The 24,471-nt window shown below is 53.9% G+C and overlaps 1 protein-coding gene across 7 annotated transcripts in view; it reads right to left on the bottom strand.

Moving 5' to 3' along the window:
- Window positions 1-2,714: 2,714 nt before the first annotated feature.
- The window catches only part of SPECC1L (sperm antigen with calponin homology and coiled-coil domains 1 like), a 122,714-nt gene continuing 100,957 nt past the window's right edge, over window positions 2,715-24,471 (bottom strand). For all 7 annotated transcript variants that reach the window (XM_027088799.1, XM_027088800.1, XM_027088803.1 and 4 more), the window contains 3 exons: window positions 6,707-6,823; window positions 6,110-6,169; window positions 2,715-4,690 (listed from right to left, as the gene is read on the bottom strand). In XM_027088799.1, coding sequence (XP_026944600.1) covers window positions 4,601-4,690; window positions 6,110-6,169; window positions 6,707-6,823 — 267 coding nt within the window. In that variant the 3' untranslated portion in view covers window positions 2,715-4,600. The remainder of the gene's footprint in view (window positions 4,691-6,109; window positions 6,170-6,706; window positions 6,824-24,471) is intronic.

Raw genomic sequence — 24,471 nt, 5'->3', positions numbered from 1 at the left:
GGTGCCAGGCTCCGGGAGCCCTGCAGGCCTGAGGCAGCACCGAGGGTGATGGGCTCAGGGATGCCCTGGCCGGCCCCATCTACTACCTCCGGGCCCTTGGTTTCCCTGCCCAGCCTCAAGACAAGCTGTGAAGGCTGTGGGCACCCACCCTTCCTTCCCTCAAGGCCCGGCTCGGCAGGCGAGGCAGGGGGCCAGCTGGGCTCTCCCGCTCCAGAATTCCGTTCTCAGACTCCCACCCCCAACCTACTCCCGCGGGCTCTTTGTTCCTATCCAGGATGCACCTGGGTGGCCTCTGGCCCGATTGTTTGCTCTGGGGCCAGCTGGGCCAGAGAAAGGCGGCCAGCCCCAGGATGAAGCACCCAGTGGGTGCCGGGGCCAGTGTGCCCAGGAACCACCAGGCCACCCTGAGGTGCTCACCAACTTCTCCTCTAAAGGAGCAGGCACCACACACTTCCTGGGGTTCTGGGATTGAGGAAGTGGGGGGACCTCACGGGACTCCAGTTTATACTCAGACTAAGGCCCCAAAAAAGCAGAATCACATGAGGAAGCTCTCCAGCCGCCTGTAGCCAAGCAGCTGCAGGACCACCCCATTCTCCAGCCCAGTCCTGGGAGGATGCTTCAGCCCACGATGACTTCTGGCGTCACATGGCAACCCTGCTGGGAGCCCTGTGCCTCTGAGCTGACCTGGGTGCATCCCTTGGATATGGAAACTGAGGCCCAGATGGGAGTGGGGCCTTGTCCTGGACAATGGTGGCAGGGACAGCCCCTGGCATGCGAGACTTGTCACTCACAAACCTAAGAATGGCCCTAAGCCAGGGCCCCAGGCACCCACACAGCAGCAGCTGCCTGAACATGAAAGCCACCCCTCGCCACTCTCCCAGGACCCCCGCCTCAGACCTCCCCGGGTACCTCCCGCCCCACTTCACAGAGAGCCTGGGAGCACGGTCCAAGGGGGACCCTTCCTGGGGTGACCACATTGCAGAGGTGGGAAGAGCCGCAGCCCCTCACAGGTGTTGGTGGCAGACCTGGGTGTCCCTGCTTCCTGCCTGACAGGTGCTGGTAATGGTCCACCCCGTACTCCTACCCAGCCCTTCTGGTTCTGCCACCTAAGATTCCAGACCTTGTGGTGTCTCCCTCCTTAGAACCCTGGATCCCCGCCCCCCCCCCCCCCCCAATAATGCAGACATCACCATCCAAGGGCTCCTGGGGCCTGCCCTTGCCCTGGGCCTGGCACAGCTGGGGTGGCACAGACTGCAGGCCATGTCCAGTCACCCTCTGCCCTTCTCCACAAGTCCCCCAGCTCCTGGCCCTTCCTGCACACCCAGCCTGCTCTCCCAAGTGCTCCCCGCCAAGGGAGCGGGTTGAGCCCAGGGAGCGTGGAGCCCTGTCCTCTGTGCACCCACGCTGCCTCCTGCACCAATGACCAGGGCAGCCCAGCGCAGTCCTGGCCTGCTGGGGCTGGCACTCTGGCCAGCACTTTCCCAGCAACCTGGGGCCTGACGAGAACCCGCCCCTCACCCCGACACAGCACGGGACCTGCAGGCACCAGAGCCCTGATGTCTGTCCCTGTCCCCCCCTAAGGGACCACCTTAGACAAAACCTGGCCAACCCTGGGCCGCAGGAGTGCTGTGCCGTGGGAGGGAAGCCAGGCCTCCCCAAGCCCAAGAGGATGCTCCCCAGTCTGCCCAGCCGCGCCGGAGAGGCTCTGGAGATGGAGTCGGTCTGCTACTGAGGCAGCTGGCACAGCAGGCAGGAGTGTTCTGGGGAGGGACCCCACACTGTGGGGCAGCAGCTAAGACAGCAGAGCTTCCCCCACTGCCCAGGGTCCCGGGTGGGGTCCCCCACTCCTGCCGCCACATGCAGGGCCCACAGGCCCGTGTCTCAGAGCCTGTGGCCTTGGCTGGACGACCTCCCTGCAGCAGCCAAGGGAGGGAGCTCAGCGTCTTCGGCCCCGGCCACGTAACCCTGGCCACACAGCGGCTGAGTGGGGAGAAGCCGGGCCACCGCTCTGACACACACACCTCCACTCAGCTGGCGGCTCTGGGCCTCCCAGGGAGCGAATCAGTTACCATATGAAACCCTGACCCTGGGGAGGGGGTCGCAGGCCTGGGAAGGGCGCCCAGGTCTGCCAGTGTGAACAGGAGGGGATGCCACGGCCTCTGCACGTGACCTGTGTCATGTGCAACGTGACGAGGTGCAGTGCTGTTCCCGGCTGTGCTCTGTGGAGTCACTGTCATTCCACACAAGATGCCCAGGAAGAAAGGCTTGATTGGTTGGGTGCCTGCGAGTGGTATAATTATTGATTTTTTTCTCTATAATTTTATACATTCTCAAAATTATCTCCAAGAAGACACATTTCTAAAAAAACCCAGAAAACCTCAAGGCACCCTCCCCAACCCAGAGCAGCACATGTCTGGGCCACAGGTGGGGGGTGTGGGGGCAGCTCAGGCGGTGCTTCTGGGGCCTGATGCCCGTTACAGAACCTCCGCGGTCACAAGGCCGCCCAGGCCGCCTGGCTCACCTGGGCCATCCCACCCCAGATGCAGGCAGATGGCCAAAGCCTCCCCTGCCCCACCCCACTCAGGCCCCCTGCGACATCTCCTGGCCTGTGGGCTCAGGTGCCCTCCCTGCCACAGCCCGTCCCCGGAGGTGGCGAGGGTCCTGTTCACAGCGACCCAGAAAAGCCCAAGCCTGATGTGTCACGACAATTTTAGGACATTCAAGAACATTTAATAGAACAAAAACTTAACAGTATCATCAGTCAGCAGAAGCTTGTGGTCGAGAGAAAACCAACACTGGTCCTTTTGCAGTAAAGCTTGTGCTTACAGGGAGGAGGCAGGATGTCCTCCTGGAGACTTCGCAGCAACTGCCACTGGACCCAAAGCACCTCACAGCACCACTTCTAGGAACACAGGACCGTCCAGGGTCACCCCTTAAAGCCAACAGTACAAGGATCCTACCAGGAAAAGCGAAATGTCTTGCTTCTGGAACCTTCTCAGCCGTGGATCCATGTGGAAATTGTGGGCGGCTTGGCCACACAGCCTGTTGTCAGAGAGGCGGCTGGGCACCCAGGAAGCCCTCCCTGCAGCCCCCTCTGCCCCGTCACCAACCCCGGGAGCTGAGGCCGGGCAACACCAGCCCATCAGCAGTGGCCACGCTCCTCCAGAGGACACCGGCGACACCCCCCCACAGGCCCTGCAGCAGGAGCCGCCAGGGACAGCGTTGTGAACTGCAGACCCAGGAAGGTCTCCATTGGCCAAAACAGCCGCCTCACGTAATAAATAGGCAAAAATGTGGCCGCAGATCAGGCACACAGGCCACCATAAGGGCAGATGAGAGGAGAACCAAGTGGAGAGACACTGAAAAGCAACAACTCTCCCCTGACAGTCACTCAGCTGACAGCACAGGTGCCCAGCAGGGCAGCAGATGCGAGGACAGAGCCTGTCAGGGAGGAGGGGTCTCCTGTGTGCTCTGGGCTGGGCGCTGCTCTGCAGCTGAAAACAGGCGTTTCACCAGGAGCCTCCCGGGGGGTGGCAGCCGGTGACCTGGGCCAGCGGGCTGCATGTACAGCCCGTCTCACAGCCGCCCTCTGCCCTGGGCTGTTGACTCGTCCGACCCCTGGTCTTGAACCTCCTGCTCACACATGGAGCCGCAGCCCCCAGGCTGGCTGGGCGGCCTCCCCAGGCCCCCGCCTTGCGTTCTGTGGGGCAATGGCTGCTCTTCCTCCTGCTTATCTGTGTTCTGGAAGTGCAGGTCTCGAAACTGTTTGAACCAACAGCGGCTCCCCGTTCCCAAGAAGGGCTGCTGAGGGTTGTTCGTCTGGATGGCGGCGGCAGCCTCGCCTGCAGAGCTAAGGCACTTTCTTCCACCCCAGCCAGGAGGGTCACTTCCGAGCGACTCAGGGACTGAAATCGCACCATCTGGGCCCCTTGACTTGTTCAGCTTTTCCTCCTGTTTCTTGCGACGTTGGTTCTGGCTTTCATCACCTTATGTCCAGATTTTGTGTTTTACCGCTACACTTACCAAAACAATTTAACTTTGGTACTAAGAAAACAAAAGCCATTTCCCCCCAGTATTGCTCATAAGAAAAAAAGAGAACTCCTTAGGAAAGATTCCTTTGTCTGGAACCCTGAGGTTGGTGCTGGGTTTCCGAGCCCCTGGAGCTGGAGATTGGCAGAGCCTGAGGGCGGGGGGCACGGTCCGTATCGCCGGCGAGGATGCCCTGTCACACAGGAGGGGAACAGGGGCCTATAAGGTACCCATTCCCCCCACCCCGCCCCGGTTCTCAGGGGCGAGCAGTTGAGGTGCTGCAGGAAGCTTTCACAACCTAGGGAGCTGCCCGCACACGAATCCCCTTCCCTGGGTTGGACCGTGAGTGAGCCTTTCCTCCCACCCCAGTGCTAATGGTTCCCCAATCTCTCCAGCAGGTCAGCGTGTGCGCGGGGCCCTGGCCGCGGAGGCCAGGTGGAAGAGCCTGGCCCAAGCGCGGGCCACACAGGCCGAGTCCCCTGCCCGCCGGGGGCGGGGCTCACACGCTGCGGGGCGGCCAGGGGCAGAGTGTAGGGAGCTGCGTTCGGGGTGACCGTGGGGCCTCAGGTGCTCAGGTCTCAAAGTACTTGTAGATGGCCGTCACGTAGAGCATCACGTTCTGCCAGTCCGGCCGCTCGGTCCCGACCATCTCGTTAATGTCCTGACAGAGGAGAAGAGGCTAGTTAGAGCCCGGGTTGCCTCCCAGCCACAGCACCAAGGGCTCTGGGGGTGGGGGCCTCCCTCATGGGACTTTTGTCCGAGTCTCACTGCACAGGTCAGCAGCCTAGTACCCAGGAAACTCCTCGCCCGGGGCGTAGGCAATGTCCAAGCCTCCCGCCCTGCCCAGGGCTGCCCCTCAAGGCTGGAAGGGGCTGGTCTCCTCTGGGGGAGGGGGAGTTGGGCCCTCCTCCCCACCTGCCTCTCCTCGCTAACCCCTCCGGCGTCACCTCTGAGTGTCCTTCCCACCAGGCACTGCCTGCCCCACGGTGGGCGACCCCCTGAAGCCCTGGAAGCCACAGTTCTCTGTGTCCTGTGTGGCCCCCGTGGTTGGGGAGACATCAGCTGATGCTGCTGGGAAGCGGGCGGGGGACCCTGGGCTCTGAGACGTGCCCGGGAGGCCCCCAAGAAAGACCCGCTGTCCTTGCAGGGCACTGCTCCCAGGGGTCCCATGGGTGCAAGACACAAATGAGGACCAGAGTCAATGGGATGGGGAGAAAGAACACATGTATGTTCAGTGTAAGAATCTCAATGGAAAGTTTTTAGGCTGGGGAACTGCCTGCTTATATATCAGCATTTACACATGGTGTAAAACATCCAGGTAATGAGAAATATTTCAACTGTAATTTCTCTCTCTATATATATATGATTGAATAGAAGCCACTCAGAAACACGTATTTCTGTGAACTCAGAAGACATATTTATGGAACTCTACACAAACACTCCTGCAGGGTAAAGATGAGTGCAAATATGTCTTCAAAGCTATCGGCTGTCACAAGGCAGGGTGATGGGTACCCTCAGGGTGGGAGGTGGCACTGGGGGTTCCTGACCTGGCCCTGTGGGGTCCTTCACTCTGTGGACCCCCGAGCTGTGCAACACCCCTTTCACGTTAATTTCATCAGCATCTCTGGGTGTGGAAGTCTCTGGCTTTGCATTTGGACGAGGTATTTTCTCCCTGGAAGTCAGACTTGGTGACGAGGCAGGAGCCCCCATGGAAACACGTCTGTCCTGAGCTACTGTAGCCCAGAGCACAGCCCTGACCCCAGGGCTCCTCCGCCTCTCTTCCCGCCCTTGAGAAGCGCTCTGGGGCCTTGCCCTGCCCTCCCCTGCCTCTACTTTGACACCCGAGGCAGATCTGCTGGAATGTGCTTTTGACAGCGAAACGTGACCACCCCCCACTCAGGGCGCTTCCTTGGGACACTTGACGGGAGGCATAAAGAGCGCCGGGCAGGGGACCATCTGCACCCCACCCGCAGGATGTCCTTGCGGCTGGTGCAGGGCCCGCCAGGGCCCCAGTCCCCACCCAGAAGCCTCCTGGTCACCAGGCCTCCCAGGGGTCTCTCCTCAGGGGACGGGGGCTCACCAGTGTGGACTTGATGCCGACACTCTCGGCAGCCTGGAAGGCCAGGGTGAAATTCCTCCGCTGGAAAAGAAACCGTGTGACAGGTGCATGAGCAGGGCCGGGGAGGGCAGCCTGACCAGCCCGGTCCACACCCATGCCCGACGCCCCGCCCCTCTGGTGACAAGCTGCGGAGTGACACCCACACACTTGTTCTTTCCTTTCCGCACAGGAGGGTCACTTTTCACACATCAGCTCTGAGCTGCCCAGCACCCCCAAAGCTAATAAGCAACACCTGTGAAATTGTTTCCTCCCCGTGGGGGTTTTCAAAGGTCATCTGAAGGGCAGGAGGGGCCAATGGGGGTGCACACTAGAGGGCTTGGGCCTGGGTCCTCTCCCAGTGCCCGTCTGGGCAGGGCTGCACCGTGAGCCGGTCGTGGCTGGACGTGGGGAAGGTGGCCTGGCGTGGGTGACGCTGCCCAGACCACTCTCCTCAAGAAGCCCTGACCCTCAAATGTCGTTCCCAGAGAGGCCACCGGGGTGTGCGAGGAGCCAGCAGCTTGCCCCCCGCACCGCCATGGAGGGCTCTCTCCCCTCGCCGCCTGCCCTCCATGGCCTCACCTTATCCTGACTGTTGAGCTCCTGGTAGGGAATGTGGGCGGGCAGGTACGTGTGCAGGAGAGCACAGAAGGCCAGCCCGTCGTTCCAGCTGCTGCTAAAGTTGGTGATGTCGATATTCTGCAGGAAAAGAAAGAAAACATGTGAGCAACACACACTGCGGGCTTCTCAGGAGATGGCCGAGGGGGGCGGAGGCCGCCAGGCCCAGCAGGCTGAGCTTCTGCAGGAAGCACGGCAGGATGGGGGGCTGGGGGCCGAGCCCAGGACCAGCTGGTGTCCGTGACCGGCCCCCACCCTGCACACCAGATCGCTGCAACCACAGCAGCAGAAATTTGAGCCACCCAAACCCTGGCCTGAGAGGACACAGCCCTGGGGGCCAGGGGCTCCGCCTCCGGGGCACTGGGGAGCAGCAGCGCTGTTAGGAAGAGCTGTGGTCCAGCCTCCTCCCCATCATTTACAGGACATCACAACCCCTGCACTCTGAGGACCAGCCACCAGCCTGCACTCGGCGCCAATGACCGGGGGGTGGGGGGGTGGGGGGGTGCGTGGGGCTCCCACAGTGCATCTCCGAGAACCACCTCGACTCTTTGAAGGGGCACCTACTCCATATTCAAATTAACTTGTTCACAACTACAGAAGAAACACGTCATTCAGAGTATTTTATTATATGATAAAGCAATTCAGCTAGAAAGTAGCCTTTACCTTTATTTGCAAGAACCCTTTTGAAGCTGAAACTCCACAATGAAATTTGGAAATTCACACGCTTTATGAAAATGCCACAAACTGAAAAAGCGAGCACCCCAACCCCCAGCACCTCCTGCTTCATGTCTTACTACTGTTTCATGCAGGCTTCAAATGCATGAGTCCGCTTCCTGGGTGACTGTGCTCGAGGCGGCAGTCCTCACTCCCCGGGAGCAGCAGCCAAAGAACAACAACGCTATTCACCTCTGTTGGGAGTGTTCTACAAAGTCTGCCGGCCCGACCCCCTTACAGGCCCGACCCCCTTACAAACCGTTAGGTCCTGACACCAAGTAGGGCCCAGGGACAAAGGGCGGGTGGGGAGGGTGGGGCTCTCCTGACAAAAGCAGCAGGTAGTGTGGAAACAAACTCTGTCACCAAAAGGAAGCGTCCAGCCCTGACTGCAGGCACCCAGGACGCTGCCCTCTGGGGACTGCTCAACCATGACCCTCTGAAGGGCAGCAGCTCTGGGGGCAGTGATCCCAGAGGTCACTCCCTCAGTGGCCGCCAATCCGGCCTGGAGGACTTGTCCATAAACTGTGGTGAGGAAAGTGATCAGGTTAAGGTGCAAAGGGGCGCAAATCTGCTGACAGCCCCAGGGAAAGGCGGTGGTAAGGTGTGGTGGCCGTGGGCCATCTGACGCGGCCATCTAAGGGCAGTGCCAGCCACTCAGTGACATCACCGCCCCCCTAAGATGAGGCCTGGGCAGCCCCTGCCTCACTGGTCCCCACACTTGTGACCATGAAGACACTGCCCCGACAGGCTGGCTGCCCTCACAGGCCTCTGCTCCGCAACAACCACAGTTATGGCCATGGCCAACCTGTCCCTTTGATGTCATCGGGATCTCAGGAAGCAGCCAGCAGGGGCGCTTCAGCCCCACCTGGGACTAAGCTAGGACCAGGGAAGGAAGTCACCTGTCCAAGGTGTGGGGCTGGTGGGTGGGAGGACAGGGCTGGGAACCCTGGTCCCCAGCATCCTCCGGGCCGTGTCTCACTTTAATTCTCATAAACCCCAGAAGCGTTTTTCCATGAGGCTCAGGTCACAGATGATTCCTGTGGGATTATTCCTCCCAGTCGTCAGGGCCAAACGCCCTGACAAAAGAGCCAGGACACTGGTCGCCATCGCATGGGCAGCAGGGAATGAGCTTCTTCACAACACGTCCCAGCTCTGCACGGGGCTGAGTGTAGCTTACAGCAGCCAGAGGCTCCGACCCCTGCCTGCGGGTCACATGCACGCCTGGAGGAAAACAAATCTCTACTTCCTGCCGCTAGGCCTGATGTGGCGGAGCCTACGTGCCTGGCCTCACCGGCCTGAGGCAAAGGCCCCAGCACCAGAGAAAGCAGCTGTGCCCCAGCTCCCAGCTGTGGGAACCCGGCCATCCAGCTTCCTCCAAACAGACCAGACCCCCAGCCTGGACCCCGCAGTCAGAGCAGCACCTCGTGAATGAGGCACCCCGAGGAGACAGCGGGCCTGGGGCCCCAGGGCAACGACGACCAATTTCTAAATCAAAACAACCGAAACCCAGACCACTGCCCTGCCCCCTGTGAGATGGAGGGGGCCTGGCCAGTGTGGCCCCGGCCCATCCAAAGACGCTGGAGAAGCAGACAGGCCCTGACACAGGGGTGGGCGGGGAGGTGGGGAGGCCTGCACCCTCTGCTCCCATCTCACCATCTACTTCAGTGTTTTTCATGTTCGGGGCTGAAAAATCAAACTATTGATACTATGAAATAACACAGACAGAACACAGAAAAGCATGGAGACAGCAAGGCTGTCTCCAAAGCTGAAAAGCACAGGGAAGCTGGGACGTTCCCAGCCTCCTGTCTGTGCTCTGGGCCCCACGGCTGTCACAGCGTATTAATAAAAGGACAGGATCCATAGAAAGAAATAAATGCGCGGAAAGGTACAAAAACTGTATGAAATTGCCAGAGGAATGGCCGTTCCCACGGGAGCCACCCCCTCCCACTACCGGCTGTGCCCAAGCAGGGACCACAGGGAGCTCCAGGCCCCCGAGGTGAGCAGTGGGCCGGCGACCCGGGCCCCACCCCACCCGGTTTCCTGAAGAAGAGCGCAGATAACAAGCTCTCATAAAATCATTCAACACCCAAGGCCGGAGGGATGGCGACACTATGACCGCTCATCGCAAAGCAACTCAAATGCCACAGGGACGTGCACGGACCGTCTCTGCAGGCCTGTGAGGACACCAGAGCCGCAGCCCTCCAGGGTGGTGCAGGAGACCTTGGCCTTGGAGGGAGCCAGAGTGCTGACCCCCAGCGAGACACCCTCAGGCCTGCAGGCAGGGGCCTGGGTATGAGTCGTCTGGGGCTGAGCTGGGAGCAGGGGACAACAGGGTGGCGAGCAGGGAGGGGAAGTGAGGGCTACAGAGGCTCCGGAGAAAAGCAAACTGGACTTGGGGACTGACTGGCCGTGAGGAAGGAGAGAGCCCGCAGTCTGTGCCGGCAGAACTGGACAGCAGGGTCCTCCAGTGACGCACAGCTCACTGTGGGGAGGTACTCCCGACAATTACGCCTGTGGCACCCAGGGAGGTGCCTGGTGCTGACACGAGGGTCTGCAGCTGGGGACGCAGTGTAGGGGGGGCGCCGGCGGTGGCCGGAGCGGACAGTGCGCAGGAGGGAGGCCTCAGACCAAGCCCCTCAGTATAAGGGCCAGGCAGAGGAGAACCGCCTTCAACGGGACACAGGGGAAGGCCCGACAGGCGGGACAAACCAGAAGCCAAAGGAAGAAGCATCAGAACTGGGAGGGGTCAACAGCATCAGTGCTGCCAGAAAGCCCGCTGAACAAGGCAGCACTCAGGGTGCCACTGGTCCCAGTGAGCAGGTCGCCAGAGGAGTCCCACAAACCACAGCACAGGGCACGTCATCTGCACAGCCTCACAGCTCTCACACACAGACTTCGTCACGTATTTCCTTCACAAAGTTGTCCAGAAATGGAATTTCTGTTTTCAGAAAGTGGTACTTCCAGTGAAGAGGAAGGTCCTTGACTATGAGACCCGTCTTCCAGTGCGTTTCTCTCTGAAGCAGCTGCAGGGTCAAGGACCTTCCGCCCTACGGGCCCTGACACCGCAGCTCTGCAGGTGGCCAGCTGACCCCTTTACAAAAAATAATACTCATAGAGCCAAAAATGGTGCTTTTTGAGGGGAACATGCACACTAACGGGAGGACTTTCTTCGCACTATTCACAGGCAATGCCAAGCTCTCTAAGAATGAAACAGTTTTCTTTTAAAATGGAGACACATAGTAATTATAATACAAGTTGCTAATTAATGAATTCAGATTTCGCATTTAGCTTTCAGGTGTCTTCAGGGCTCTCCTACTGCACAATAAGTATAAGTTTGGACAAAAACAAGAGGGTTACGGGAGTTCAAAAAAGCCTTGAGGGACTTCCCTGGTGGCGCAGTGGTTAAGAATCCACCTCCCAACGTAGGGGACACGGGTTCGAGCCCTGGTCCATAAAGATTCCACATGCCGCGGAGCAACTAAGCCTGTGCGCCACAACTACTGAGCCTGTGCTCTAGAGCCCACGAGCCACAACTACTGAGCCCACGTGCCTAGGATCTGTGCTCCGCAATAAAGAGAAGCCACCACAATGAGAAGCCTGCTCACTGCAACAAAGAGTAGCCCCCTCTCGCCGCAACTAGAGAAAGCCCGTGCACAGCAACAAAGACCCAACGCAGCCAAAAAAATAAATAAATAAATAAATTTATATTAAAAAAAAGCTTTGAGCACAGACTCAAATGAGGTGCTTCACCCCATTTTCCTTCCATCCAGGAAGGGCCGACGGTGATCTGTAGGCAGATGGCTGTGGCCTGTGTGCAGGGCCCTCAGCTGCCCTCTTCATCTCACCAGAGCTCAGACTCCCCTGGCCCCCGCTGCCCTTGGCGGGCAGCTCCCCGAGCTGGGACATGTGCCCTCCCCGCTCCTGCGCCCTTAGATGCGGCCTGCCCCCACCTGTGGCAGCAGGTGAGTCCCACCTCTGTGCATCGAGGGTTGAGGGCTGGAGTCTGAGAGCCAAGAAGTTACACAAATGGCCACAAAAAAAGATTAAGAATAGGTCATAAAACATCTTAAAATGTTTTAATGTGTCTGAAGTTTAATTAAGGGCCATAAAATGCACCCCAAATACTACATAGTTGTTAAGGTTCTGATCTATTTAAGGAAATGCCATTTTGGGGGCACAAGGCAAAGGGCCAAAACCCATGATTAATCTCTGCAACACTCATGGCAGCACTTCCTCCGCCGTCTCAGCCGCCGTGGTGGGATCCCCCCGTGACCGTGACCATGACCGAGTACACCGCCTGCCTTTGGGAGGCAGGACAGAGCCACAGACAAACCCCTGTCCACGGGGCCTCGAGGCCTCAGCCCTGGGCCGAGGGACAGGGTTTGGAGGGTGTTAGGGAATCTGGGTGAGGAGGGTGGGGGGTGCAGTGCCTAGAAGAGAGGGAAAAGCCACCAGGAGGCGGGTTTTAGCACTCCGGGAGCTACTGTTAGCGGGAGGCCCCAGAGGCCCCGGGAGGAACACGCAGCAGCCTGCTGGTGCTGGGGTGCCTGCGCTGGCTGCACATCTGAGGTGCTGCCTGGGGCCTCCATGCTGTCTCCTGTTTGAAGTTGAGCCAGGCTCTGCTCCAGGTCAGGGGAGGGGAGAGGAGAGGAGGGGGGGGGGGCAGGGGTCTGGGGAGTCTGAGGCCCGCTCGTCACAATGTCCATGTCGGGACGTGTGTAAAGTGGGAGGAAGGAAGGAAAGACACCAGGGCAGGCAGCCCAGGGGGCCAGCGACCCCGGAGACAGGCCTGCATCTTGTGCCCTGTGGGGGAAGGGGTTCCAATAAAGGCCTCAGAATCATGGGCAAAACCTTTTCAAGGTGACACCTCTCAGCCATCCGCCGGAGAGGCTGATCCGGCCGGTCTGGGCACCATTCTCCGTAAAGTTCCCCAGATGCCCTGAGTGTGCAGCCAGGAGGCAGGACCACTGACCCGACGACCAAAGGCAGCTGGAAACATGGACGGGACATTCCAGCATGAGGCCTGGCCGGGCCAGCTGGACCTCACTCAGGACCCTGTGCACTGGGGAACCAGGCCAGGATCAAGCACTGGACGGAACCTTCCTGACCAGACTCGACATAAGGCAACCAAACAGCCGATGGAGGAGCCTGTCTGAAAAGAGGAATTCCTGGGACAGACGGAGCGAGACCAGCACTGTTGGGCGACCGCAATCAGCAGCGGTAGCGAGCCGGCCTCCCTCCCCTCTACCTGGTCGGACAGACACAACTCCACCTGAGGGGCTTCTGCCGGAAATCTGAGCTGGAATCAGATCCAGCCTCGAATCAACTACCAGTTTATATCAAGGACAGCACTGCAGGGCTGTCAACACCAAACCTAAAATGCAGACGCTCCACAGGACACAGTCCAATTCCTTCCAAAGACAAACTGAAAGGAAACAAAAAGAGGGATGAGAGTTTTAAGATTAAAACAGACTTAAAAGAGGCATATTATCCAAATGCAATGTGTGAACCTTATTTGGATCTTAAGTCAAGCAAATCAACGGTAAAACTGACCATGATTCAATTGGGAAGTCTGACCTCTGTCCAAATATGTGGTGACATGAAATGGCTGGGACCTGCTTCGGAATCACCAGGCAGGGGTGGGAGAGCAAGGACTGTGCGCTGACCACCCGGGCCTGGGCGGTGTACTGAGTGTCCTTTTACTATTCTCACAGCTTTAGTGTGTATTTGAAAATTTCCATGAAAACCAAACAAACCTACAACTCAATGACAGACAGACAGACAGACAGACAATGACAGACAAACCCAAAGGCCCAAATATGAAAATGGGCAGAGGATCTGAACAGACATTTCTCCAAAGTCGACGGACAATGGCCAGCAGCACAAGAGAAGATGCTCAAGGCTGTTGGTCACCAGGGAATTGCAAATCAGAACGAGGCTGAGCCACCACCTCAGGCCGCCAGGATGCACAGTACTTGGAAAACTGGAAACAACAGATGCTGGTGAGGATGTGGAAAAACCAGAGGCCCTGTACTTGCTGCTGGGAACGTAAGACAGCGCAGCTGCTGCGGAGCAATGTGACGATTCCTGGTCACTTACACGTAGAATCACTATGTACCCCAGTGAGGCCACTCCTTGGGGACAAACCAAGAAGACCTGAAGATGGCGTGGACACAAATCCCCCACACGAGTGTCCACAGCAGCACAGAAGTCCAAAGGTGAAAGCAACACAAACGTCTACCAACCGGAAAATGGATAAACAAAATGGGGAGCATCCCCACGATGGGGCGTTTTCGAGCCACAGAAAGGAACGATACATGGTACAAAGTGGATGAATCTGGAAACGTTACGCTGAGTGAAAGTGAGACACAAAGCCCACAGATTACATGACTCCATTTATATGAAACACCCAAAATAGTGAAATCCAGAGACAGAAAGCAGATGTGTGGCTGTCAGGGGCTGGGGCTGGGAAACAGTTCCAGATGAGAAGTTCTGGAACTAGAAGGTGCTGACGGACACACAACAATGCGAATGTACTTAATGCCACTCAACTGTAGACGTAAAAATGGCTAAGATGGTACGTTTTATATTATGTGTATTTTACTACAATTTAAAAAATTGTCTGATGTTCAGAAGTAGCTTATGCTCAGTAAGTCTGTACACCAGGTAGGCCTCAAAAGCAACTAACTTACCCGTAAGTGTTTACTGAAGAAGTTACGGCTCACAGGCAATGACTCACGAGTGCATTTTATGGGAATTTACTATGGCCCTGGCCCTGCTCTAAAATTTTTTAATTTCTTAAAAACAAACAGTTAAAGGTAGAAGCAGGGTATCAGTCTGCTTCCTTTACCACCAGGATACACCAAGCACTCTGCCAACTCAAAAGGGACCTGACCCACCGCCCATCCTGGGGATGGCTGTCCAGTGCCCTGGCGGGAAGGGGCCGCACTGACCTGCAGTGACGCTGCCTGATGTGCTCAGGGTGCGAGCACACATCCAGGAAGCAGCTCTAACTACGCTGAAGCTCCACAGAGTCCAGCGTAGAACCATGCACCACAGGCTTAATGTGCTGTAATAACTCTTTTTAGTCAAATGAACCTATTTTGAGGGGACACTTCATGTCACCCTAAGGGATCGGATTGATGTCCCCATATTTCCCATAAACCCCTCCCAAAGGAAACTTTTTGTGTTGGAGCACACAGGACCCATGAGGTCTGCTGTCTGAAAATTCAGGAAACAGCCACCAGGCAGGGATGGTTGGCAAGAGTCCCTGGTGAGGTCAGTTAAGTCACGAGCACGGGGCAAGTCTGAGCAGTTTTATTAGCAGCGTAGGAACTAACTCTTTTCTAGACTGCGTCTAGCTCTGACAGGGTTATTACTCACTAAAATGCAATTTCAACCGAAGGAGACACAGTACTCCCAGCTGTACCTTTCCTGTGTGTGCTCCAGGGGGCGTGGGCATAGAGGGAGAAGGGTGGCTGGTCCCAGCCCCAGCAGCCCAGGGAAGTGTTTGAGGAGGAGAAGGAGCACTCCTGAACTTCCCAGGACGTCCTCTTTCAGGGTATTCTTGGGACAGAGGTCACCAATCTTGTACTCAGGCTCTGAAACATGGATGCAGTGCACTCTGGGTGCTGCAGCCTTGAGGGCTGCCCAGCATGAGCAGCTCTGACTCGTGGGAGCCGCTGTTCAAATGCCTTCTCCGAGGAAGGGCCCTCAGTCTAGCTGGAGCTCCTGGGGCAGCTCTCAAGGCTCACTCTCCCCTGGCTTATGTCTCAGTTGATGCCTTCTACCGAGCTGAAGGCTCCCTTTCTGCAGAGTAGGAGGCATCGTGGGTTTAGGGTCCCAGGGACCTGGGGCCACTCCTTACAAGCTACAGGGCTGTGGGCACACAGTTTAACTTGGAGGAGTCTCAACTTTCTCATACACAAAATGGGGAAAAGACCCAATTACGAGGATTTAATAAAGTGCCGGCTAGCGCTCGCAGGTCTCGCTCGGCCCCTCATCCGGCCTCCTGAGGCAGTGCTGACCGCCTTCCGTGACACAGACGGGCGCAGGCCAGGGAGGCCCCGCTGGGTCCGAGTCCCTCTCCTCTAGTCAACACCCAGCCCCTGGGGACCCCTATTTGGGCCGGACATGAAAACTGACGGCTCCGTGAGCGGCCCGTCTCTGTCGTGGGACCACAGCACCTATGGCCCGAACAGCACCAAGCAACGGTTTTCCGCTCAGGCTGCAGCTCCGCGAGCGGCTGTTCTCCACCAAGCACCGAGCAGAACCCTGGGCTGCTCGCAAGGCCCTCCGCAGAGGCTGCTCCAGAGCTGGCTTAAGAGCAGTCTGAAGGGAGGGACAGAAAATCCAGGAAAAAAGGCCTGAGGATCTGAAAGCTTCAGTGTAGCAATGGGCTTTAAAAAAAAAGTTTCAGCTTCTAAACATGAGGGCTGCTGAAAGTAAGACAACACTTTATAAAGCATAAAGGACAGACACAGAGTGCACCTAGACTCGTTCAAACACCTTACACTTGAAAAATATAATTCATGCAGAAAAGGAAACTACCACACAGAGACTGCAGCACAGTATTAATCCATCAGAGCAAAGGCGTGGACACAGCCCTGCTGGGACCCCGGCAGGGAGGATGCTCATGGGGACGCACAGCCACCCTCCCAGCCCTCAGAACACCTTCGGAGGCGCTGAGACAGAAGGAGAGCCTAGCCTGGGAGGACCACGGACAAGTCTTCCCGTTTCTGAAATCGCAGGGAACGCGTCTGTCTGACCCAGGACACCAGGACGCCCAGGGGCCAGGCAGCCCGCACGTGAAGGGGCCGTGAGGGGAGGAAATGATCCCAGGACAGAGCCGCTCAACACAGCACGCTCACCTCAAGAAGAACTCACTTCACTGCCTCCAGTAGGAACTGCTGCTTTCAAATCTGTCAGTGGATTTGTTTCTACATCTACCAGGTACCGTTCTGGCAGAGGGAAAATGGCAAAACATCTAAAATAGGGAACACAGACAGCTGTGGCACCACCCTCTTGTACTTCTCTCCAAAGCCCCAGCTCGATGGTTTACTTACCTGCCCTTGAGGGCAACAAGCAGAGGGAAGTGGGAAAACGCTTCTCTCTGGACCCTGTGGTGGAGCGTGACTCCCCCTTGTCCGTCCTGCTGGGGCCCTGTGCATAGCGCTGGGCTCCTGAACTCCCGGCTCCTTACTTTTCTGGTTTTCTTTTGCATACAAGTTGTTTTCTTGGTATAGAACATGTTAGGATGCAGTCAGAGAGAGAGAGAGTTGAGGGCCATGAGGAGGGAGACGGTGTCAGTAGAAGTCTGATGGTCGCTCACACCTGGAGCCTTCGTGGCACAGTAGTGCACGCTTGTGATCACAAATCTGAGTCATACAAAAGGCGGTCTGATGCCTAGGAAAAGGCATAATTTTAAAAGGCCTGGAAATATTATGTTTCAAAAATAATGTTGGAAGTTCCTTGAGGGCAAAGGTCATGCTCTAGATGGCATTACATCCCTCCTTGTATTCAATGACCTTGTGATGGACACTTCACCAAGAAGGTACATGAATGTATCACAAACAAGCACATGGAAAGACACCCAACACCATTAGTTCACAGGCACCTGTGAACTAAACCAAAACCAAAACCATACACCTACGAGAGGACAGAGGCCGACCGTGCCCAGTCACGGCCAGGACAGGAAGGAATGAGGGTCCTTGTGCACGTGGGGGAGCGGAGGGGGTGCAGCCACTTGGGAAGACAATCTGGCAGCTTTTTAAAGAGTTAAACCTATACTGACTGCATGATCCAGCCAACCACTTTCAGATGCCTCTACAAACGCCTGCACCAAATGTTCACGGGAGCTTTCCTCACAACAAGCAACAACTGGAACCAGACAACAGCCAAATGGATAACAAATTATGACATATTCATAAAACGGACTACTCTTCAGGAATAAAAGGAAATGAATTATTGATATATACAACAATATAAATGAATCTCAAAATAATTATGCTCAGTGAGAGAAGCCAGACCCCTCCCCAAATTGCACACACTATGATTCCATTTATACAAAATTAGAAAAAATGCAAACCCTGCAGGGACAGCAGATGAGTGGTTGCCTAGGGACAGTGGCGGGGGTGGGGCAGGACGACCGGCATGCAAAGGTGCCTGAAGAGGCTTCCGAGGAGGTGAAGATGCTCATCTCACATGGGGACGGTTTCACAGGTGTGTTTCATCAAGTTGTAAAATGTAAATCTGTGCAGCAGTAGTGTTCATTTTGTACTGTACAGAAACTCCAAACCACTGTGTTATGCATCACAGTGCTGTGGGTCTACTAGACTTCAAAAATGAACGAACACACAAACACACAAAAAAGCAGATCAGATCTGTGGTCACCAGAGGTAAGGGTGGGGGAGGGGGAATTGGAGGATACAAACTTCCAGTTTCAAGATAAATAAATACTAGGGATGGAACATAAACATGATAAATAGAATTAATATTGCCGTATGTTAAACATGAAAGTTGAGAGAGTGAGTCCTAAGAGTTCTCAACACAAAAATATTTTTCTTTTTTATATCTATACAAGATGATGGATGTTCACTAAATTTATTGTGGTCATCGTTTCATGATGTATGTAAGTCAAATCATTATGCTCAGGCTTCCCTGGTGGTGTAGTGGTTGAGTCCGCCTGCCGATGCAGGGGACATGCGTTCGATCCCCGGTCCAGGAAGATCCCACATGCCGCGGAGCGGCTGGGCCCGTGAGCCATGGCCGCTGAGCCTGCACGTCTGGAGCCTGTGCTCCGCAACGGGAGAGGCCACAACAGTGAGAGGCCCGCGTACCGCAGGAAAAAAAAAAAATCATTATGCTCTACAACTTAAATCTATACAGTGCTGTATGTCAATTCTACCTCAATAAAACTGGAAGAAAAAATATATGTAGTAATAACATATGTCAATTCTACCTCAATACATTTGTTTAAAAAAAAAGGGCATCCCAAAGCCACAAACACATTCAGATTTAGGTACTACACAGGCTCTCTCAGTTTTTAATCTTTTCCTCTTATTCCTGGTGTTTTGGAGTTTTTGTTTTTGCGGTACGCGGGCCTCTCACTGTTGTGGCCTCTCCCGTTGCGGAGCACAGGCTCCGGACGCGCAGGCTCAGCGGCCGTGGCTCACGGGGCCCAGCCGCTCCGTGGCATGTGGGATCTTCCCGGACCGGGGCACGAACCCGTGTCCCCTGCATCGGCAGGCGGACTCTCAACGACTGCGCCACCAGGGAAGCCCTGTTTTGTAGTTTTATAACTGAATGCAGTGCAGGGTTAAACCATGGCAGAACCTGCCCCAGGCCAGCGACTTACGGGAGGTGCTGTCTGCTGGACACCCAGGGTGGGCTCCAGTGAACCCCAGGGCACCTCTGCTTGTACAGCAGGAATCCTTCACCTCTTCACCGACTGTCACTGCTCCACCCAGGCTGCCTCTCACCTGTGAGCCAGTGTTTTTAAAAATCATTACCAGGTTCTGCCAGGTTCATGTCACATTATTAGCGTCTCTACTTCCTTAAATAAGACAAAGCCATCTCTGTGGCAGCCTGGACTCTTGAGAAACAGCCTGATGGTATTTCTCCCCTGCATCCTCTTCAAAGCCTCACTGCCCATCAGGAGGTGGGGTCTACTTCCCTCCCCTGGAGCCAGGCAGGCCTCTGCCCCCAGGTCATGAAAGGCGAGGGGCCGTTACCTGTCCCTCTCTTGGGACATTTGCCCTTGGATCGCGGCCAGCACGCTGTGAGGAAGCCCTGGCCACAGGGAGAGGCTGCATGGAGGTTTCCGGTCACAGCCCCAGTGAAAGTCTCAACCACCAGAGGCGTGAGGGCGGGAGCCTGCGATGGAGCAGAGGTGAACTGTGCCTACTGTGCCCTATCCACCGTACCTGTATGAGCCAAGTCAACGCCATGCTTACTGTAAGTCACCCACTCTTGGCGTGGTGCCTGTTACAAGGCAGGAGATTACAGACCAGCCTACTTTCTCCTGGGTCTGAAGAGCCCAACTGGCAAGGAAACCAGGTTCTCTTTCCTCTGCCCTACAGAATCTAATGGTTAATTACCCTTTCCATAGTTATATGTGTACCATGAGGCAGCAATGGAGCATCTTCTCAAATAATCTGCTTCTACAAATGAAGAGGTACCCTAAATTTCCCGAATGACCTCAGGCTAAACTCGTTTGTGAAAACCCAGAGCATCACGTACGTAATGAAATTAACCCTTCAAATCTCAACTCCTCTGTGGACTTCACATCCTTATGCTGGCACCCCATCCAAAGTCAATGAAGCACAAAAAGAAAAAAAAGGCTTCTCACGATGTAAGCGAGTAAGGACTATGCATGCTACCAGAGATGATACATAAAGATTACGTGACCCAGACAATTTAGTGATTCTGCTTTTAGCAAAATAATTAAGCAGCTCTTGAAAATGTTACTTTCCTGATTTATCTTCTATTTCTTAGCATTACTCATAAAATAAAAAGACCTACTTACTGGAAACTTACTGGAGTCTGGGGCACTGCTGGGGAAGCAGGACAGCTTGGTAGGAAGAGTCTGGGGCTGGGTGTCAGGAGACCCTGCAGCGAGAGCTCAGGCTGCAAGCACCCCGCTGGCTTGCAGCTTCCTCCCTATGGAATGGAAGCCCCATCTTCACGATTTCTAAGGGCCGTCTCATGTCTGACTTTCTCCAACTTCTGAGGATGGAATTTTGGATGCTGATTCCGATGAAGCACTTCAAACTTTATCTAAGCAAATGCACTCCTGAGACAAGTATCTTAAGGCTAACTAAGAGCGCTGGTGACCAAACCGTCGACCACACACAGCAGGCTTCTCTGTGTCCTCATGGGAGTTACACGGGAAGAAGGAAGGGCAGAGGAGCAGGACCCCGAGTCACGGAGTCTGTGACTCCGCGGAAACTGTGGAAACTCCGTGGACCCCTCCCACCTCTGCACTTGCACAAGCCCATCCTGTTGGTGAGGTCACAGCAGGCATATCTGAGAGTCTGCTGCTTCTGTGTACTGACCATGGCTTCGCCCGGCAGCTGGAAGGTCAGCTCTACTGAACATCTTCCTGAATGTATGGACCCCGAATGTGGCTCTGAAAGACGCTCCCAATCAGAAAGACGAGAATCAGTGTTTAAGAACCAGCGCCGTGTGCGATTTGCACACCCTCTCACCTGCGTAGGAAAACCTAACTGGTGTCACAGGGGGAAACCTGACTGAGTAGTGTTACCTACCTCACACTAAAACAATGATCAAACTAATTTATCTCAATGTTACTAAGCAATTAATTTAAAAATTATAGCCCTGACATTTCTGGAAATAGAGGTTAACAGTTGCTGTCAAATCATGTTTAAACAGAACACAAGAAGTACATCGTGATTCTGGGAAAACTTTGTTTCCCAGCTGCTATGTTTGGCACTAAGAGGAATCCCTAAAAACAGGAAGCAGTCCTCTCACTCCACTGTGACTGCCGTGCGGAGCACAGCCCAAGCCGCGCGTGCTCTGCTCCCAGGGGCGCCTGGTGGGCAAGGGACCTTGCTCAGCTGCTGCAAGCTTTCTGGATGGAGACGGCGTGTCATCAGGTCAGAGGACAATTAGACTAGCAGCTTTAATCGCTTCACTGGAAAGAACCTGTGAGTGTATGCAAGTCCACATAAAGAACGGGTGGGACCACAAATCTGGCCATTCTTTTTCCCTTTGTTCAAGTATTTTAAACCCCTGGAACGCAGTGATATTTACAAACAATAAGATCTTTCTGTATGGGAATTTAGTTTCCATGCAAAGTGACAATGTAAAACAAAAAAATTTAGACTTCCAACCTAGATCTGATTCAGATCAAAACCCTTATCTGCTGCCTGCACCTTTTTTATTTTTAACTCTGGGAAGCCGTCCCTGTGGCCTGAGACTCCAGATACAGCAGAGGAAATCAAACCAACTCTAAGCTTTGCTCTGAGCTTCAGGGATCCTGAACGCGTTTGTTCAACTGTACCCTATCCACTGGCAGAGCCCCTAGCTTTCCTAACCTTCCCGTTCTGCCCTCCCCCACCTGAGCACTAACTCCAATCACAAAGAGGGGATGCTAGGAAGGTGGAAGGGGAGAGAGAGAAGGGAGGATGGGGAAAGTGGCACTTGTAGCGTCTTCCTGAGAGAGACTGAAGACCTCCTTAAAAAGGGAGGGGAGTATCCACAGCAGTAACGTTCCATCCGCACCCTCAGACAGACCAGGGGCGGAGGGGTTGTATGTAGAGGAGCTGCTCTCTTCCCTGGCCCCTCCCAGCATGCAGTGACCAAGAAGCATCAAAAGGAACCTGGGTCTCTGGGGCCAATCTCTCCCGGGGGGTGAAAGCTGCCTTTACAGCTTCCAAGCAGTGGCCTGGGGAGGGTGCAGCACCAGCGCCCAGCCGTATAGGCAGACACCAGCACGCTCCCCGTGGACACGGCACATGGCCCAAGGAGGGAACTTCCTTTCTCCTACTTTCTACAGACCGTCTACTATTTCAAAGGAGCTGGGAAGGACCAAGCTATTTTTATCTGGCCATTCATTCTCACTCTACTCTCTTCAACCCACAGGGACACACAATTCTGGGAGAATTTGTTGCTGCTTACTGAAAAAGGGTCAGGAAATAAAGAAGAATCCCAAAAGGAAGCACGCTAGGAGACTTCCAGCTGTGGTGGAGCAGAGGCCGACAAATCCTCTCCTAAAAAAAACATGAAACTGGACAAACTGGTCAAAAATAATCATTTCAGGACTCTGGAAATCAATCAAAGGAAATAAATTAAGAAGCATTATTCATGAAAAGGGACTAAAACTTCCGGTAAGAACAGAAAGTCTGTGGCTCTCTCACCAGAAGCTGCCCTCATTACTGTTCTTCTTTTAGGTTTTTTAAAAAATAGCATTGTATAAAGGAATAATTATAACACTGTACTATTGGGTTTATAACACAAATCTAACATATATTGACAATCACAGCACAAAGGAAGAGCGAGGAAATGGGGCTACACTGGAGCTATATTTTACCAAATTAAGTCAGAAAAACCTTAAGTAAACTCTGGTAAGATGTACATTGTAATCCCTAGAGTAACCGTTAGGAAAATAACTTAAAAAATAGCAATATGGTAATACTCAGCTATATGCTACCTATCAGAAACACACTAGAAAAATATACACCACGCTAAACTGTAATCAAAATAATCACAATAATAATATTTTGTAAACAAAATAAAGCCAGAGTGGGTGTATCAAACAAAGGAGACTTCAGAGCAAAGAATATTATCGGGGATAAAGAAGGTCATTTCATAATGACAGAGGTCAATTTCTCATCCTTAACATTTATGTACCTAATAACAGTTTCAAAATACACAAAGCAGAAACTATTAGCACTGCAAGGAGACAGAAAATCCACAACTTCAAGTCAAGACATTCCAATACCCCTCACTCAACAGCTGACAGAGCAAGGACACAAAGTAGCTGAAGATACAGAACATGTTGACAACACTCTCAACCAACAGGCTCTAACTGAACATTTTTTCCAATAACAGCAGAAGAGTATTTTTAAAAACTATATACCATGTTCTGGGCCACAAAATGAGTCTCGAAAAATTTAAAAGAGATTCAAGTTACAGAGAGTACGTTCTCTGACCACAATGGATTGAAGTCAGAAATCAATGATAGAAAGATCTCTGGAAAATCCTTAAGTGTTTGGAAACTAAATAACATACTCCTATATAACCCATGGGTCAAAGAAGAAATCAAAAGGGAAATTAATAAGTATTTTGAACTGAATGAAAAAGAATATACCATATATCAAAGTTTGTGGGATACCACTAAAGTAGTAAGTACTTTGGTGGAAATTTCTAGCAATAAGCATCTATAGCAGAAAAAACCTTCAAATCAAGACAACTTCTACCTTAAGAAACTAAAGAAGAGCAAATAAAACCCAAGGTAAGCAGAAGAAAGAAAATAAAAAGACCAGAGTACAGATCAATGAAACAGAAAAACAAAAACAATACAGAAAATAAATAAAATTAGGGACTTCTCTGGTGGTGCAGTGGTTAAGAATCTGCCTGCCAGAGCGGGGGACATGGGTTCAAGCCCTAGTCTGGAAAGATTCGACATGCTGTGGAGCAACTAAGCCTGTGCACCACAGCTACTGAGCCTGTGCTCTAGAGTCTGCGAGCCACAACTACTGAGCCCATGTGCCACAACTACTGAGACTGCGTGCCTAGAGCACGTGCTCTGCAACAAGAGAAGCCGCCACAATGAGAAGCCTGCACACCGCAACAAAGAGTAGCCCCTGCTCGCCACAACTAGAGAAAGCCTGTGTGCAGCAATGAAGACCCAATGCAGCCAAAAATAAATACCTAAATAAAATAAAAAACTGGTTCATTGAGAAGGTAAATTTTTGTCCTTTTTTTTTTTTTTTTTTTTGCGGTACGCGGGCCTCTTACTGCTGTGGCCCCTCCCACTGCGGAGCACAGGGCCCGGACGCGCAGGCCCAGCGGCCACGGCTCACGGGCCCAGCCGCCCCATGGCATGCGGGATCCTCCCGGACCGGGGCATGAACCCATGTCCCCTGCATTGGCAGGCGGACTCCCAACCACTGCGCCACCAGGGAAGCCCAAGAAGGTAAATTTGATAAACCTTTAGCTAAATTAATCAGGAAACAAGAGAGAATATACAAACTGCAATATCAGAGGTCAGAGCAGAGACAACACTTTAGATTCTACAAATATCTAAAAGATAATAAGCGAAAATTATGATCAACTTTATGGCAATAAATTCAACAACTCAGATGAAATGGACAGAGTCCTTGAAAGACTCAAACAACCAAAGCTCACTCAAGAAGAAACAGATAACCTGAGTAACCCTAGAGTTACTAAAGAAATTGGATTTGTCATTAAAAACTTTCCCACGAAGAAAACCCCAGACCCAGGTGGCTTCACTGGGGAATTCTACCAAATATTTCAGTAGGAAATAATAC

Source organism: Aethalodelphis obliquidens, unplaced genomic scaffold (genome assembly GCF_003676395.1).
Source record: "Aethalodelphis obliquidens isolate GAN/ISIS:26980383/991018 unplaced genomic scaffold, ASM367639v1 scaffold63, whole genome shotgun sequence".
Taxonomy (NCBI): Eukaryota; Metazoa; Chordata; class Mammalia; order Artiodactyla; family Delphinidae; genus Aethalodelphis; species Aethalodelphis obliquidens.
The sequence above is the reverse complement of the archived record's forward strand: the minus strand, read 5'-3'. Positions and strand labels throughout refer to the sequence as shown.